Here is a 15440-nt window from a genome sequence, read left to right as displayed (position 1 = left end):
AGTACAACAGTCTGAGCACGTGCTTATTACAAATGTCACGCTTTGTTTCTGCAAAATACATAACCAAGAAAGCCCCAACAATTTGAATATATACCCATTGCAAACTCCACCCCTCGCCCCTATGGACCTCTCTCAGGGTTAACATCATCATAATCAGAATACTTGCTATAAATTTTAGGACTTGTCCCTTCAAAACAACCAACCAAGAACATAATGGCAGCTCAAGTTATTCACTGTGCTTTAGCATAAAAGCATATGATTCAGATCGTCCAAGCAAAAATTACCATCACTGTTGAAGGTACCAATAGGGTCATGAGTTCAGTAGCTGTAGGGCTTCATTTACATCCAAAATGGGTGGCAGTGAACAGTGTTCACGTGCAGCAGCATGGGCATGTCCCCATTTGGGGAGTCAGATGACACACCAAACAGCTTTGCTGTCTTGGGGCTTGCTCCACAGCTGTAACAACATTAACTGAGCTCTGACTTTTTTGCTGCCTTTGCAGTTGCTTAACTCACAGCTCTAGATTTCTGTCCCACTTCCATCCTATACTCCTTCTTTTCCTTCTGGAACACCCGTTATTCCCAGCATGCAGGGTGGGAGCATGTAGAATTTTCAGGCCTTTTTGACACTTTTTTCCAAGGATGAACATAAAACTGAACTCGGCATTTTCTGTGGAGCTAATCCCACACCTCTCTTCCAGCATGCTTCCCCCAGTATGGTTTCTATAGGTTAGGTTACTCCTTCATCAACAGGACATCCCACCAGCTTATCAGCTGATACTAGAGGAGCAGTGCCAACAGTCTTGCCGTCAGAGCTTTGGGGCTGTGACATTAGGCAGTCGCCACTTTTGTAGGTTTTGGTCTCCAAAGCCAAAAGTGGCATCCCACAAGCTCCAGCTTCCTAACACCACTGTAGCCACTGCAGGGGCATCTCCCAGGGGCAGCAGCTGTATGTCTCACATTTTTGTAATTTTGCTCTGAAAAAAGGACTGCCAAGTGTTCACGCTCTGAGGAGCAATGGTCCCATCTCTGCTGGGCTGTTGAACCACTGTAACTGGGGCTGCCTTTGTTTGCAGTCAGCTCTCTGCTATCAAAAACTCTGCAACTTATGCCCCACATGAGGCTCAAGCATGAATTAACAGGGCACTCATGTTTGAACTGATGGGGCATTCATACATAAATTAATTGGACTCTCATGCGTGAATGGACTGGGCAGTCATGCATGAATGCAGTAAACCCTGCATTGCTTGCCCAGTACAACATGCAGAGTTCTTCTGATGGCAGGATCTGGTAGGTGAAATTTGCACTGGTTTCTCCAAATCCCAGACAGACAGTGTCTCTCAAAAATCTCACAGGAGGCTCCCTGGAGGCCGAGCTAAACGTCCCAACTTTGACTGGAGTAGGTGGGCATGGCTGAAAACCAAGCTGCAGAATGGTAGCATGACTACTTTTGTGTTGTTTTGTGGGCCAGGCTTTCTCTTTCTGCTGGTACTGGAGCTGAAAATAAAAGCACTGCCAGCAGCGCAGGCCCTGCAACAGACCACTGAGCCCCGTGCAGACTGCTACATGGCGGTGGTACATACATTTTCCATTGGCCGCTTATTACAGTGTTTATTTAAGAGTTTCGAGAAAGAGTCAATTACTCATCAGCTGTAGGGAGATTAATCATGGTTCCTTATTCACATGGCATATTAACACTTCTCCTTTATTGTCTCCCTAGGGCTCTGACCTCACATTTAAACTAACAGAATGAAATATAGCCAGGCTCACACTGAAGTACCTCCACATAGCTGCTGTTGCTGTTGTTAATGATTTGCAAATGGAGCCTCCAAACAGGCATGCCCTTTCTTTCTTGCACTATCCCCTAGACAACTTGTTTAAGGGATAAGTAAATAAAGCCACATTTACAACAATGACAGATCCCTGCCCCGATTTCTGCTTCCATTTTGTAGGGGAGAAGGAGAGCAATCCCCTCTCCCCTCCGCATTCTTCTTAGATCCCCCCCTTCCCAAGGCCTACCTGTCGAAAGGAGCTAGCGTGCTGTGCGGAACAAGCTTGCTGTCAAGCCTAGTGAGATCAGCTGGTGACTGGGGAACGCCGCTGCAGGAGGGACTGCTGAGCATGAGGCTGGAGGAAGCTGAAGGGCAAGGAGTGAAGGTTATTTGCCTGGATTCTTCCAGATCTTCAGATGTGCTTTTGGGAACAGTGCAGTCTGTGCTGGCATGCGGCTGTACTGGACAGTATTCACAGCAGTGCTGTTTTTTCTGGCCTTTTTGCCTGGCTCTGAGCTGTGCTAGCTCACCTTTTAGCTTCAGGGGCAGCTCTGCAGCGGGTTTCTGTAACAGGTTTCCCACTCCATCTCTGTGGGCTCTGGAGAACCAGGCTGGTGGGAGGCAGCTGGAGCATTTCCATCTGCGGCTGGTCAGTGACATGGGACAGAGCCCAGGGGCTGTGAAGCCTCTGCAGAGCTGTGCTGAGTGGTGCCTGCTGAGAACCAGCTCCAGCACTGCTGTAAGTTGCCTGAGCCTGGCCGTTCCTTATACTTTAAAGCTTGCAACTCTCAAGGTCAAATTTACCTTTCAGTAAACCTGGAAGCTTCACTTGCTTGTAGGCAGAGGGTGGAGAGGAGGAAGGGGCAGATCTGAAATACACTCATGGGATATCGGGGCATCTACAAGATTTGTCTGCTTCAGGTTCCCAGTAGTGGTGGTGACTGGAGTTGAGGCATTTCAGTGCTTGAGAGCACCAAGCAGCAACAGGAAAACAAGCAAGAAAGCTGGGGGAACGGTTGTAAACTGCAGCATGCAGAGTCTTAAGCTCCACATTGCTCCAGAAAAAACACTGTTATATCTAGACATAAATGCAATAACCGATCTCTCCTCCAGGGCGTCGGAGGGCAGAACTGTGGAGGTACCATACAGAGGGGACGTGGAGCTCACCATCCTGGACATCCTCGGGGGGCTGCGCTCCACCTGCACCTACGTGGGAGCTGCCAAACTCAAGGAACTGAGCAGGAGAACAACATTTATCCGGGTCACCCAGCAGCACAGCCAGGTCTTCTCTTAGCCCAGGACTGGGGGGCTGGAGAGAGAGGGGTGGGGGAGAGGAGCAGGAAGGGCTGCTGGTTTGTTTTGCTTTCTCCTCCATGTTGTGTTTGTTAGTGGCAAACTCTCCTCTCTCTCAGAATGGCGGTGTCATAGCCATTGGAGGGGCTGTGGCTGGGATTTGGAAGGGGAAGGTCGTGCTATTAACACAGCACCATCGGTTCTAATTGCAATGGCCTCATCTTTTATTGTTGTGCCTATTTTATTTTTTAATCAACGTTTCTTCACCTGTTTTTTTCCCCCTCTGACAAATAGCTGCTGAAACCTCAATTACCAAGGAATTGGCTTGTACAGACATGGCCGTTACACCTGCACACACACACACACACCCCCCATTCCCTTTTTTAAGACTGACCTGTCAGCTACCACTGCTTCTGACAGTGCACCCTCCAGAAACTGCAGGCGGGGAGAGAAAAAGATGCAAAGAATTGTGTGGAGAAATCAAAAAATCAAATTCTCTTAAATCTTTGTTCTGGCAAAAGAATGGATGTTTGTGGCACGGCTGCCAGCCTGCAGAATGTCAGAGGTGGATGGTGGTTGAGGCCTGGCTACTGGTGACTTCTTACTGTGATGATAAAAATGCCCGATCTCTTTCAGTTCACAGGGCTGGTATTGCCGTTCTTGCTCAAATCTCCCTATTCGATGGACTCGCCTCTTCAGAGAAGCTGGCATTGAATGTAGCAAACCCATGCTGTCCCCCCTGCCCCCATCTGTGGAGATAGTTCAGGAGACAATGTCTCAGAGCTTGCCTGCTTTTTCGTGCATGCAGTTACTGAATTACCTGGGTTCCTGCTTTTACCTGCTCTCTGTGAACAGATTTTTAAGACATTGAAACTCAGCAACAGTAACCCCACCAAGGGGAGGTTTCTCTGCAGCCCTCCCTGTTCCCTTGCCTGTTCATATCCATTTAGCAAAGACATGAAAATGCTGTGATGTGCTTTCTCTGCGGCCAGGTGAATGAGGCCAGAGGGATCAAATTCGCTTTTGGTCATTTGGTACCACTCCTCTTCAGTCCTTGACGCCATGAAAAGCAAAAGAGAGCTTTCAGCAGGATAGCCTGATTGCGAGACACTGGTAGGCTAAGATGGAGTTAAAGCATTTGCTCTAAAGGCAGTAATGAATGTTTAAGACTCCGGGTAACACTTTAATAAAGTGTAATGGCCCGCTAATTAATAGATAAATCACAATGAAATTTCTTTGGAAATACACATTGCATCCACATGAATACCACAGCAGCTCGTTATGATAAATGATGTAAAAGTGAGCACCAATAAATTAATAATGCTTGCCCACTTACTTTAAAGTGCTGCTGAGATCGCAATACAGCCGATGTTACTTCAGTACTTCAGAGTCGGACGTTCCCCTCCTGTAGATATCTGTAGACAGAGGCAAGCTTCCTTTGAAAAGCAAAAAAGTGATCTGTAGGAAGAGGAATAGCAAAGAGAAACTCTAGAATTAAACTCATGTGCTGGACTGCTCAAAAAGCCACGCACAAGGATTGGTACAATTGACCATGCTGAGGAGCACATCTAGGCCACAGGCTGATCCCTGGTGATTTTGAAGTGGGTTGTGCACATTAGAAAAAGCACAGAATCTCTTCCAAATAGCCTGGTATTCTGAACGTCTTCCACTTAACATGTAGGACATCATAATTCTTAACTGTGGTATGAGCCCTTCTTCTCCTTTGGAGGTGAATTAGGGCCTTAATGTGAGCACAGGTTACGCTTGTGCTGGCTTTAAGGACCGTCTGTCCTGCCCACGTACCACAAAGGGACCTGAACGCAGAAGAGAAGCAGGCCCTGTGAATAAAGGATCTGGTCTCCGTTCCTTCCAGCCTGAAAGCATCACGTTACGAAGATGCCAGGCTTCTTTATCACAAACCCTGCCGCAGGCCAAATACTGCTCTTGCCCTCACTAAGCCCAGAGTACTAGTAACAGCACAGGCAGTATTACTACTCTGCGTCGGTAGGGCTGTAGGAGGTCACCGCTCCTTTATTTACGTGGTGCGCAGGGTAGGAGTACAAAGGCAAATGAACACCTCCGCGAGGAGCGGGGTTAGACCATCGTGTCGCAGGCCTGACCGCAGGTGTGTCTCCACACTCGTGCCTTCATACGTGGGAAGTGCAGCAGTCTGCTGGTCTCACGCCTACTCTCGCTAGCGCTTTCCTACTTTTTTTAGCAACATTTCTAAATGGAATTTAAGAAATACATACACATATATAAAAATATATCTATATTTGTAAACATTTTTTTAAAAAGATCATAGGCACAGCGAGGAGAGCAGCTTCATGCTATGTCTTCGGAACAGTTTCTTTTCCACCGGGCAGGCGCTGGGGACGAGGCGTGGCTGCCTCTCCACAGGCGCAGCAAGCGTGGGGCCTCCTCCCCGGGCAGGCTGCTCGCTGAGACAGCCCGCCTGGGCTGGGGCCACTCTTACACCCGCTCGCCTTCCTCTTTCACACATACCTCTGGCTGCCCGGTGACTAACGGGAAAGGATGGGGATAGGCTGATCTTAGGTTGTCCCCCAAATTCTCCAGGCTGTGAATGACGTTGGCGCTAAGAATAGTTACTGATAAAGCTTTGACTTAGGAGATTTGGTTTTCTAAATAGCAGCTCTTACCATCATTTTGATAAGGAGCATGTGTTCTCTTCCATTTTCCCTTTCTCTTTCAAAAGTGAGTGGGAGAGAGAAATTGGCTGCAGGAAGGCTGACCTGGCGGCACGTCTGCATCTCACCCAACGTTGTATGTGGGTTTTGTTCAGGGAGAACCTCAGCTATGTCACGCTCACCATTTACACTGGACGTGTCCAGCTCTCAGGCTGGAAAACAGAAAAAAGACGAGCTCGAGCCCTCCTTTAACACCCCGTCCTGTGCTCCAGTAGCTGCCCTTGTCTTCACTTCGCCCCAGGTCCTGTGCCCTGCTCAAGCCCACGGCCGCTCTCGCAAGGAGCGGGGGGCAGAGAGGGAGCTGAGGGCGCGCTGTGCCTGGCAGGGTGGTCCAAGCAGAGGCCACAACTACTGATAAATGCCACGTGCCATTTGTGGATCTACCTCACCTGCGCATTTAACCGGGTTCTCTGTTCCTTGGTGCCCTTCTGTGGGAAGTGTCATTCATAAGCGCTTAGCGCTGGGTGATTGATTGATTGTGCATAACCTGGTCTTCTTCAACCCCACCACCCCGACCCCATCCTCTCCAGAGGAACACTGTGAATGCGATAACCTGCGCTGTAGGCCCAGGTCATGCCCGCTTCCCCCAGCCAGCCAGCTGCTGTTGAGCACCTAACAAACAGCAATGTTGAGGTTCGGCCCACCGGCTCTGCAGTTATTTAGTTTCACATACCAAAGAGCTACAAGCAGGCACGCTGAAAAGGGCAGCGTTACATCATTAAAGCAATCCCTGCTGCGTGTGTCCGTCTCCGGCTTCTTGAAATAAAAGGGCATGTAGAACACCCCCGCCGCTCCCAGCCTCCTCCTGCAGTCGCCTTGCTGCAGCGTGTCGCGCAGGGTGGGCTGGCCCGCCTCCGGCCCACGCAGCCTGGCTTACCTGAGCCCTCCTTGGGGAGGAAGGACCTGGCACAGCAGCAGCCTTGCTCGCGCCTGGGTGGCTACGTGGTGGCTGCGGGGAGCGCAGGTGTAGACCTCTTCACAGGTGTGAGGCCAGCCCCTTAGGGGAGTGGGCCTTGAGCCAGCACCCTGCCAGGTGCAAAAGAAGCCACGCGGGTCTCCTTTCTCTGCGGGAAACGAGCGCCCACACCCAGCGAGTGCGTGCCTGCCCCCACCCCGCTTATTGCCAAGGGCGGCTCACCCCCATCGGCCACGGGGCAGGCGCTTTGGCCATTCTCTTCTCTGCCGCTTTCTTCTCACCTTGGGCCATGGGGGGTTGAATGTGAGATGGGGCCACCCTGTAAATCTGAAGAGTTGTCAGCAGGGGCAGGAGGAGCTTCTGCTTACGTTTGGAGGAGCTCTTCCCATACACAGTGTGCCTGTGTCTTCATTTTAGCTAGTCAGTAGCAGGGGAGAAAGGATGGGGGTGAGGAAAAAACACAGGGGCAATTAGCCAGGCCCCACTGTGTTGGGACAGGGGGCTGGTGTTTTCCAGTCACGGACACGTTGAGTTGAAGCCTTTTCTGAACTAAGCACTCCCTAGTTTATACCTATTGAGCTCCAGAGCCCTGAACAGACTTGCTGCTACAGCTTTCTGCCAGCGTACGTGCAGCGTCTGTCCCTCACCGCCTCCCACCCCTCCACCCGGGGGATGTTGCTTTTTAGTTGCTGGTATCAGTTTTATACCAAAAGTTCTTTGCTGGAGCCAGGAGGGCTTTTGCAACCAGCGCCAGGTTTGGTCTTGCTTGTGTAGAAGAGAGAAAAACCCAAAAAAGCCAAGGCCCAGGAGCAGCGGTTTGCTTTCTGCGGCAGCCAGAGCCAGCGGGCGGGCGGCCGGGCCCTTCCCCGCGGGCTGGGAGCTGCCGGGGGGCGGCGGGGCTGAAGCACGTCTCGCTTAGATGCTGGCAGAGCTCTGCGCCCCTAAACGCAGCACGGACCCCCTCCGCAGCCTTCGCTTCGCTTGCGGTCATTCCCACGTTTAAGCGAGCCCTCCCCAGCATTTACTTGACGCAACGTTTACTGGTTGAAGCTTTCATACACACATTTAATTCAGAGTTCAAAACTCCTTGGTGTTGCTTGCAGTAACGGTGAAGTGCTTCCGCGTAATCGGCCAAAAAGAGCTGGTGAGCATGTGATGCGTTCCTGCCCCAGCCGGCCCTGCGGCGATGGCCCTGCGGCGATGGCCCTGCGGCGATGGCCGTGACGAGCACCACCTCCCCTCCTCTGTAGGGGCCCCGCGCGCGCGACGCCCCCGGCGCACGTGGCTCAGTCGCTGGCCGCGTTGGGAAGCTGTCAATGGGAAGTTTTGTTACGCAATGAAGAGCTTCACTCTGATGGTCTGGAGAGGGTGCTGCGGCCGCAGATGGGTACGTGCGCATCTCTGCGGCGTGGCGAATAAAAGCGAGGGCCTTAAAATGCACGGCCGATGGGGGGGGGGGGGTAAACTGGGCGCATTACTTCCCTAGAAAAGCTCTCTCGCATTCAGCCGTAACGCACAAAGACAAACCACGCGTTTGCAATTGGCACTGTTATTTTATTAGTACGAGTATACTGAAACAATAAACTTGTACTGGTATACAGACAATTTCTTTAAAACAATTTTGTTCAAATTTTGAATCAAACATTGTTTTATTATAATAATGAAATAATTTCTACCTAGAAAACCTGCAAGCACCATCAAAGAAAGGGACCATAAAATTCAATAAACAGACGCGAGTGTATCCTACAAATAGACACACCACCATTAGAAAATAGAATATGAATTCTTCCATTTTTTTTAATATTTGTTTTAAAAAAGCTAGTGCAAGTACAATATTTTACACTGGAATTACAGAGAGTATGCACGCATATGGAAAAAAGTTCTCCTGTCACAATAAAAGCTCTTAACTATGTCTGTATGCACTTAAAATCTTCTCCTCTTTTCAATAAGGTGCAAAACGTTATTCCCTCCCTATTTCTCCTTTGTACTGGCCATGTCAGCTCAATTTCTCCCCAACACAAAGCTGCGATATCCCTTTTACTGGGCCTACGCTAGGAACTACACTGGAAGTGTGATTTGCAACAACCCTCATTAGTAAAACCAGACGATTTTTAAAAAAAAACAAAAAAAACAAAAAAACAAACTTAAACTACTGCTGTAGAACGGCTAAACCTTACCCCGGCACGGCCCCGCGCCGAGCGCCGCCGCCGGCTGCCGGGAGCAGTGACATAGCTAGTACAAAATGATTTTCAGTAGCTCACCCGAACTGAAAAAGGTTGGGAAATCCCCCTCCCCCCCGCTTTGTAACACTGCGAAAAGAACAGTGTTCACCAAGTTAATATATTATTCCAACAAAAAAAAAAAAAAAAGGAGCAAATACATACATTAGTGAGTTTCAACATTGGCTGACTGTCGTGAAGAGTCGCATCTACGCCTCAGCAGATCCGTAACTCCGCTAAGAGGCCAGCCCGGCGGCCAGGCCGAAGGCACCGACCGAGCCACCCGCAGCCGCCCCGGCCCCCTCTGCCCTCGGCTGCACAGATCCAAACCCGACCGGCTGGGACAGGAGTTCTGCAGAGCGCGGTCAAAGGGAGAGTACCTGGGTCCTGGATTTTTACAGCAAACGCCAGGGCGCGATCCCCTCGCCGGCGGGCGCCAAGGGGCAGAGCGGCGCTGCCCGGGGAGCCGGCGGCCCCACACTGGCCCCGCGCCGGCCGAGGATCTGGGCCCTGAGGTTTCTGCTCGTCAGCAATCCCGTAGTACAGCCACGACAGCTTCAAGGAGTGACTAACGCTCGCTGCAAACACCACTTCCAATGCATACCTACTGCGTGGTCGAGGGAAAGGGCACAGGAGCTTTGACCGCTCAAAATAGAAACGAACGAAAAAGAAACAACCTCGGATGAAGCCTCCATAAAATCCTCAGTGGAAGACTTGAGTCCTTTCAGCTAACAACAAGAAAAAAACTACGGAAACCTCAGAGACTGTTATTGTATAAATACTACCTGTTGGCTGAATGCACTTCATTGTAACACGACTGGGGCCGGTGTTCTGAGCGCCCGGGGGTCACTTGGACGGGGCGAGTGTTTCTGCCCCGCGTGCCTGCGGGAGCCGAAGCTTGGGTTACCTCCGGGGAGGGCGCCGGGAGCGGCCTGAAACTTCACCCGCTCCGCCCCGCCGCCGGCTCCCAGCTGCCCGGCTCAATCTTTGGACAGGAAAAGGACCCTCTCCTCAGAAACCGCTCCGGGATCCTCTCCTTTCGGCTTCTGAAAAACACCGGTCTCGCCGCCGGTCAAGACCATCACTGGAAACGTGCTCTGCGTGACTAATGGCTCCCCGGCGGCTCCGGGAGCGGGGTCGGGGGCAGAGGGGGCAGCGAGAGGGGCTGGAAGGCCGGGTCGCCTGGGGCATCGCTCTGCGGCTAGCGCGGGGCTAGGATCCCTTGTTATAAGCACTTCTTGCTCAGGGTTCTACTCTTTGGGTTTCGTCTGGAACAGGAAGTGCCGAAAAAACGTGGAACAGCATCCCGGGGGGGGGAAACGGGGCCGAAAGGCTTCAGGCGGGAACTCAGCAGGTCGCGCCGGCCCGGCCTGGCCCGCGAAGGGCAGGGCCGAGGCCTCCCTCAAAACCGGCCTTGCCCGGTGGGCTGCCAGGGGCTCCCTTGGCACGGGCAGGGGAGACTTAAAGCCAGAATCCAGCTGGAGAGTGAGACTATCTAGTTTTGCACAGTAGCCACCCTTTGAAGTGCCCGGTAGCTGCACTCGAGAATTGCTGCTCCAAGGTATATTTTCAGCACAGGAATAAACAGTGTGAAGCATGACTCCATTCCCCAGAAATGGGACCCATGTAATACGAACAGAAAATTAAGCACAGTTGTTCTTTAAGAGCCTTTTAAGTAATAATTCTTCCTGGCCAAAGCCAATACAAATCAGATCATCTAGACATGACATTTTCTATATACAAAAAACATGTAACTTTCAACCTTTCTCTGCTTTTGTATTTAAAAACTTTTTTTTTTTTTTTACAAACAAGGTATGAAACTCACTGTTCAAACAGAGCCGTCTCTTTTTCAAACACTGAATGAATCATTCCAACATTCATTTTTCTTTTGTGCAATTTTTTAAAACATTACCTGTACTCCTCAATGTGAGTGCTTCAAAAAAAGTTTCTATTTTTAATAAGCTTCTCAAATTAGGTTTACATCAAAAAATATTCCCACAAGGTATAGTGCTACAAGAAAAGATCCTATCAGTAAAGGTAACACATCTGAAGCGAGGTCGTCTATGTAAAAGAAATTGAACTCTGGAGTAGAGGTGTGCAATGCGTTTGGAATTTCCCTACCGACACAAAGCAAGGCTGTCCTCAGGACAGGGAATCAAGTGGACACGTAGGCATACGTGTAAAAAAAATCCACACGTATTTATTCGTGTGCAAACAGACGCTTCTGTCCGGGGGCGCGTGTGCACGTACGCGTATCTCGTCAACAAATTCTCATTTTGCTAGGTATTTCAGGAGCGGGGGCGGGGGGGGAAGGTTGGATAAACCAGAGGAAGGGAAGTTGCTGCCTGCACGCTGGCGGTGCGTTCGCCCCCCTCGCTTTTCGCTTTTCGCATCGGCACCGGCCAGAGCCCAGAGCGGACTCTGCTGTTACCGGTGATGATGAGGAGGGAAGAAATGGAAACCATTTGTACAGGTGCATGTCCCGTTTTGACATCTGTTGCGTTGCTGGGACAGCAGAAGTATTTCAACGGGCCAAATCCCCCCCGCCCGCCCGGGGCTTACGTCCTGGTGAACCTGGACGAACCCCAAGATTTTTCCAGCTGCCTGATTAAGGTCAGGATCTGGCCCTGACTGAACCAAGCTTCAATTTCACAAAGATTTATACACGTGCTTCACAGCAAGCTCCCCAGCAGCCTTCGCCGGCCAGCCCGGACCTCCCATAAGCACGTGTACAAGTGTTTGCAGAACTGGGTCCCAGGACATGCAGAGCGCTGCGCCAAGAGCCCCCCTCTTTGAAATAACACTGTTAGTGTTTAAAAATATTGAGGATTCGCTCTCCTTGATACAGGCTTTTTTTTTTTTTTTAGCAGTTGCAAGTATTAACAGAATTTCACCGTTTCCTTTTTACTATTGGCAACACACTTTGAAGTAAAATAAATCTCTGCAGAGAGTGAATTTTCACGATAACCAACAGCTACAGTTCGCACTGAGCCTGCTGCTTTTGTATTGCAATCTAAGTGAGCTCTACAAAGTTTAAACCATGAGATTCAGGAAATCCAAACTTGTCTGTAACATTGTACATCCCTACTCCGGAGCAGTAAAAGTGCTGCTTCTGGTCACATCAGTGTACCACACATATGCCAGCCCCATCCCTGAGTAAAAGGTGTGAAAGGTTTCTAAATGTTCCTTGATTTAAGGGAAACGAGAGTAGCGATGTCACTTCCCCACGCCGAGAAAATGACGGGAACGACAGGTCAAATGAAGCGACAGCGGGACGAAGGAATTAAAGGAATAAAAAAGGAACGTATGTGTGTGTGTTTGTGTCCCCCCCCTCCCGAGGTCTGCATCTTCGAGGGAAAGCGAGCCCAAGGGCAAGGTACGAAATGGTAAAATGGGTGAACGGCGACTCCGATTTGGGTCTCGACCAGAGGACTCGAGGTAAGTGACATCAAACTCAAATTCCCCATGATGTGGCCCAGACAAACTGAAACAATGCCTAAGTTAAACACTATAAGGAACAGTCATTTTATATATATAGATATATAGATAGACAGATAGATAGATTTTTTTTTTTTTAGAAATCCCTATAAAGAGGTTCTTGTTTTATTTTTCTTTGCCCTGACTAATTTCTTGGTGATTGTATGCGTTTCATTGTAAACTAAACAGGCCTGCTACAAAAGAAAGAAAAAAAAAAAAAAGACAACAAGAAAAAGAAACCTACTGTCAGTTACTATTGCAAAGCGGACGCCGCGCAGAAGCAGCGGCTAAACCTCCTCCACCGGCTTCACTTCGGCATCTCTATGCCTGCGAGCGGTGTTTTTTCGTGCGCCCGGGGATCGATGGCACTTCCCGGGCGCGGGGACTCGCTGCAAGGGATGCTCGGCGCCGGGGGGGAGAGGCAAACCCCCCCCTTGCAAAGGACTTGGTCCCAGGGGGGATTTTTCTCTCCCTGGTGGGAGTCAGGCCTCATCTGCGTGCTGTCCAGGCGCCCTCCGCCTGGACGGCACGCAGACACCAATACATCTTTTTTTTTTTTCTTTTTTTTTTTTTTCTTCCTGGATCTTTTTTAACGTCAAATACAAAAAGGGTTGGTGTTTCCTGGGGCAAGGGATGCTTGACCCTTAATACGTTTTTCTTTTTTAATGGGGGGGGGGGGGGGGGGGAGGATAGGGAGGGACTTATTAATAGGGGGGGAAAAAAAAGGAACACAGACAGAAACTATTCAAAAAGAACAAAATCAGGGGAAATCAGAAGTGGGTATGAGATCTAGCTAACACCGCACGGGTGAGTCTAAGTTGGCACGTAAAGTATTGCACATCCTACAAAAGCCAAAGCATGGAAAGGGACAATTGTTTGGAAAGAACCAGTTATTTCAGAATTCCTCAGTCTGAAATACAAGCACAGAACTAATACATTCCTATTGCTCCAAACGTATTTTTTTATTATTATTATTTTTTTTAGTGTTAGTTGAATAGATCCAGTCAGTTTAATAGCCCCTGCTTCCTTATTAACCACAAATGTGTATGCGTATGGTTTTACTTGAGATTTTTTTTTTCCCGAGTACGCGTGAAGTACGGAAATAGTGGTACGACTGTGAACTAAAAATCTGTAATTCTTTCTATTCCTTTACCATCAAAGCTTAAAAACAAAACAGGAAACAAAAAGAAACAATAAACTGCAAGTGCCCTGAGCAGAGTATATGGAAGATTAAGCAACTTCTCTGAGCAGAAATATTAGCAAATAAGCACTAACTAAGCAGTGTGACTGTGAGAAGAAACCCACTCAGCTATTTGGTAGCCCGCCGAGAGGTTAATAAAATTCAAGGAAATTCAAGAAAAGTTTCAAGCTATTTTAAACGTATTTCAACTTTTTGGTGCACCCCAGAATATGGTATAAAAACAATTAGTTCTGGTGTGAGCTAAATTTCAAGTAACAAGTAACAGAGTCAAAGCTGGGGTTTGGGGTTAACATTTCTTCTCTTAAATAAAAGCACTGTATTTTAGGGGAGAGGGAAAACAAGATTTTAAATAAATTTGCTTACTTTAGGTTACTGTGTTTCTAATGACGGACTTTTATTTCCTTTTCTCCCTATCAGTACAGCTTCTTCAAAACTACCTGAAGGATGCGAACTCGCCAACCAAAAACAACGACACGAACGCTTGCTCACGTAGGGCCCAAGCGCAATCCCACTGCAATCAACGGGATCTTTCTAGTGGCAGCAACAGGCTTTAGCGCTCAGCCCCGACGTACTTCATACTTGCACCTCCCCGAGGCTTGTGCAGGAGGCTGGGTGCACAGCACCTCAAAGGATCCGGCCCTACCTGGGGAAAGAGAAGACCGAACGGCATGAATCCCCCCCCATCCTACTTGGTTTGTACTAAACTCTTGAAATCTCGCCTTTCCAATGGAAAACGATGCAATTAAAATAACAAATAATAATAATAATAAAATAACAATAGGTTTGTTTTCAAAACAAACAAACACCTTGCTTACGTATAGAAATGTTTCTTGTGGAAAACTCTCTCGGCATGTCTGAAGAAAAATTCTCAGAGCTGTCCCGGTAGGACCTGGTTCTGTGTGGCAGATATGGTAGAAAGACCAAAAATGAACTTTGAAAGGAACGTAACCCTATGAAATGGCCTAGAGCGTAGGCAGGTTAGTGAGTAATTGCTACATTTGTTTATGCTCTTTCAGACCCCCCCCAACCCACAACATTATTAGGTAAAAACTGCAGGAATACCACACAAATGATAAACTCAAGATGTGCAAATTGCAAGATTCTTTAAAGTCCATCTTTTTCAAAAACACTGGACAATTATTTTTTTTTTCTCTTTCCTTTTTCCTTTCTCTTTTTTTTTTTTTATTATCTGTCAGCTCGCATATGCCTTTAACTCTTTCTCAAGCATTAAAGTTTAAAAAGTGCCTCCTATTAAGTAGTCCTTTGTGGACAATGACTGTCACATACTAGTTCAATAATTCACATTCATCCCTTTGAAACCACATTAAAACTTTCAGCATCTCGCCTGTGAGAAAACTTTACATAGTTGCATGTAGTTACAGTGTTGAAGAGATTCGTTTGTTTGTTTGTTTGTTGTTGTTGCTTTCTGAGCAGATTAAAATGAGATACAGTACGTACTGAGTGTTAGACCAGGATGCTCAGCAATAAAGTGTGAACAGCATTTTAAGTGCTTAAAGACATTCTAGGTTCATCTTCAACAGCGGATTCCTGTGTCACACCGAAATTTAAAAAAAGTGGCACCAGTTGTCCATAATCATGAACTAAAAACAGTACTAGAGTTAAAGACAAAGATTTGCAACCTAACTGCAAACAATGGATGCCTGTGATCTCAAAGGGGCAGTATGCATCTACCTCGTGGAAGCAAATGTCAATGGCGTAACCCGGTTGATTTGTCTAACACTGCACAGAAACAGGAGTGAGCCTGAGCCAGGCGCATCCACAGAGCCCGAGGCCTCCTCGCGCACACCCACGCACACCCACGACACACGCACGCACCCACCCACCCACCCACCC

The 15440-nt window shown here is 48.6% G+C and overlaps 1 protein-coding gene across 6 annotated transcripts in view; it reads left to right on the top strand.

Annotated features, from left to right (window-relative positions):
• GMPR (guanosine monophosphate reductase) overlaps positions 1 to 15027 on the top strand; it is a 55884-nt gene extending 40857 nt beyond the window's left edge. For 4 of the 6 annotated variants that reach the window (XM_082325651.1, XM_082325652.1, XM_082325648.1 and 1 more), the window contains one exon: positions 2886 to 15027. In XM_082325651.1, the coding sequence (XP_082181777.1) occupies positions 2886 to 3066 (181 nt within the window). In that variant the 3' untranslated portion in view covers positions 3067 to 15027. The remainder of the gene's footprint in view (positions 1 to 2885) is intronic. The other 2 variants (XR_014229636.1, XM_082325649.1) reach the window with 2 other exon arrangements.
• The last annotated feature ends 413 nt before the right edge of the window (positions 15028 to 15440 follow it).

The sequence above is a fragment of the Platalea leucorodia genome (assembly GCF_965183815.1).
Source record: "Platalea leucorodia genome assembly, chromosome: 1".
Lineage (NCBI taxonomy): Eukaryota > Metazoa > Chordata > Aves > Pelecaniformes > Threskiornithidae > Platalea > Platalea leucorodia.
The sequence above is the reverse complement of the archived record's forward strand: the minus strand, read 5'-3'. Positions and strand labels throughout refer to the sequence as shown.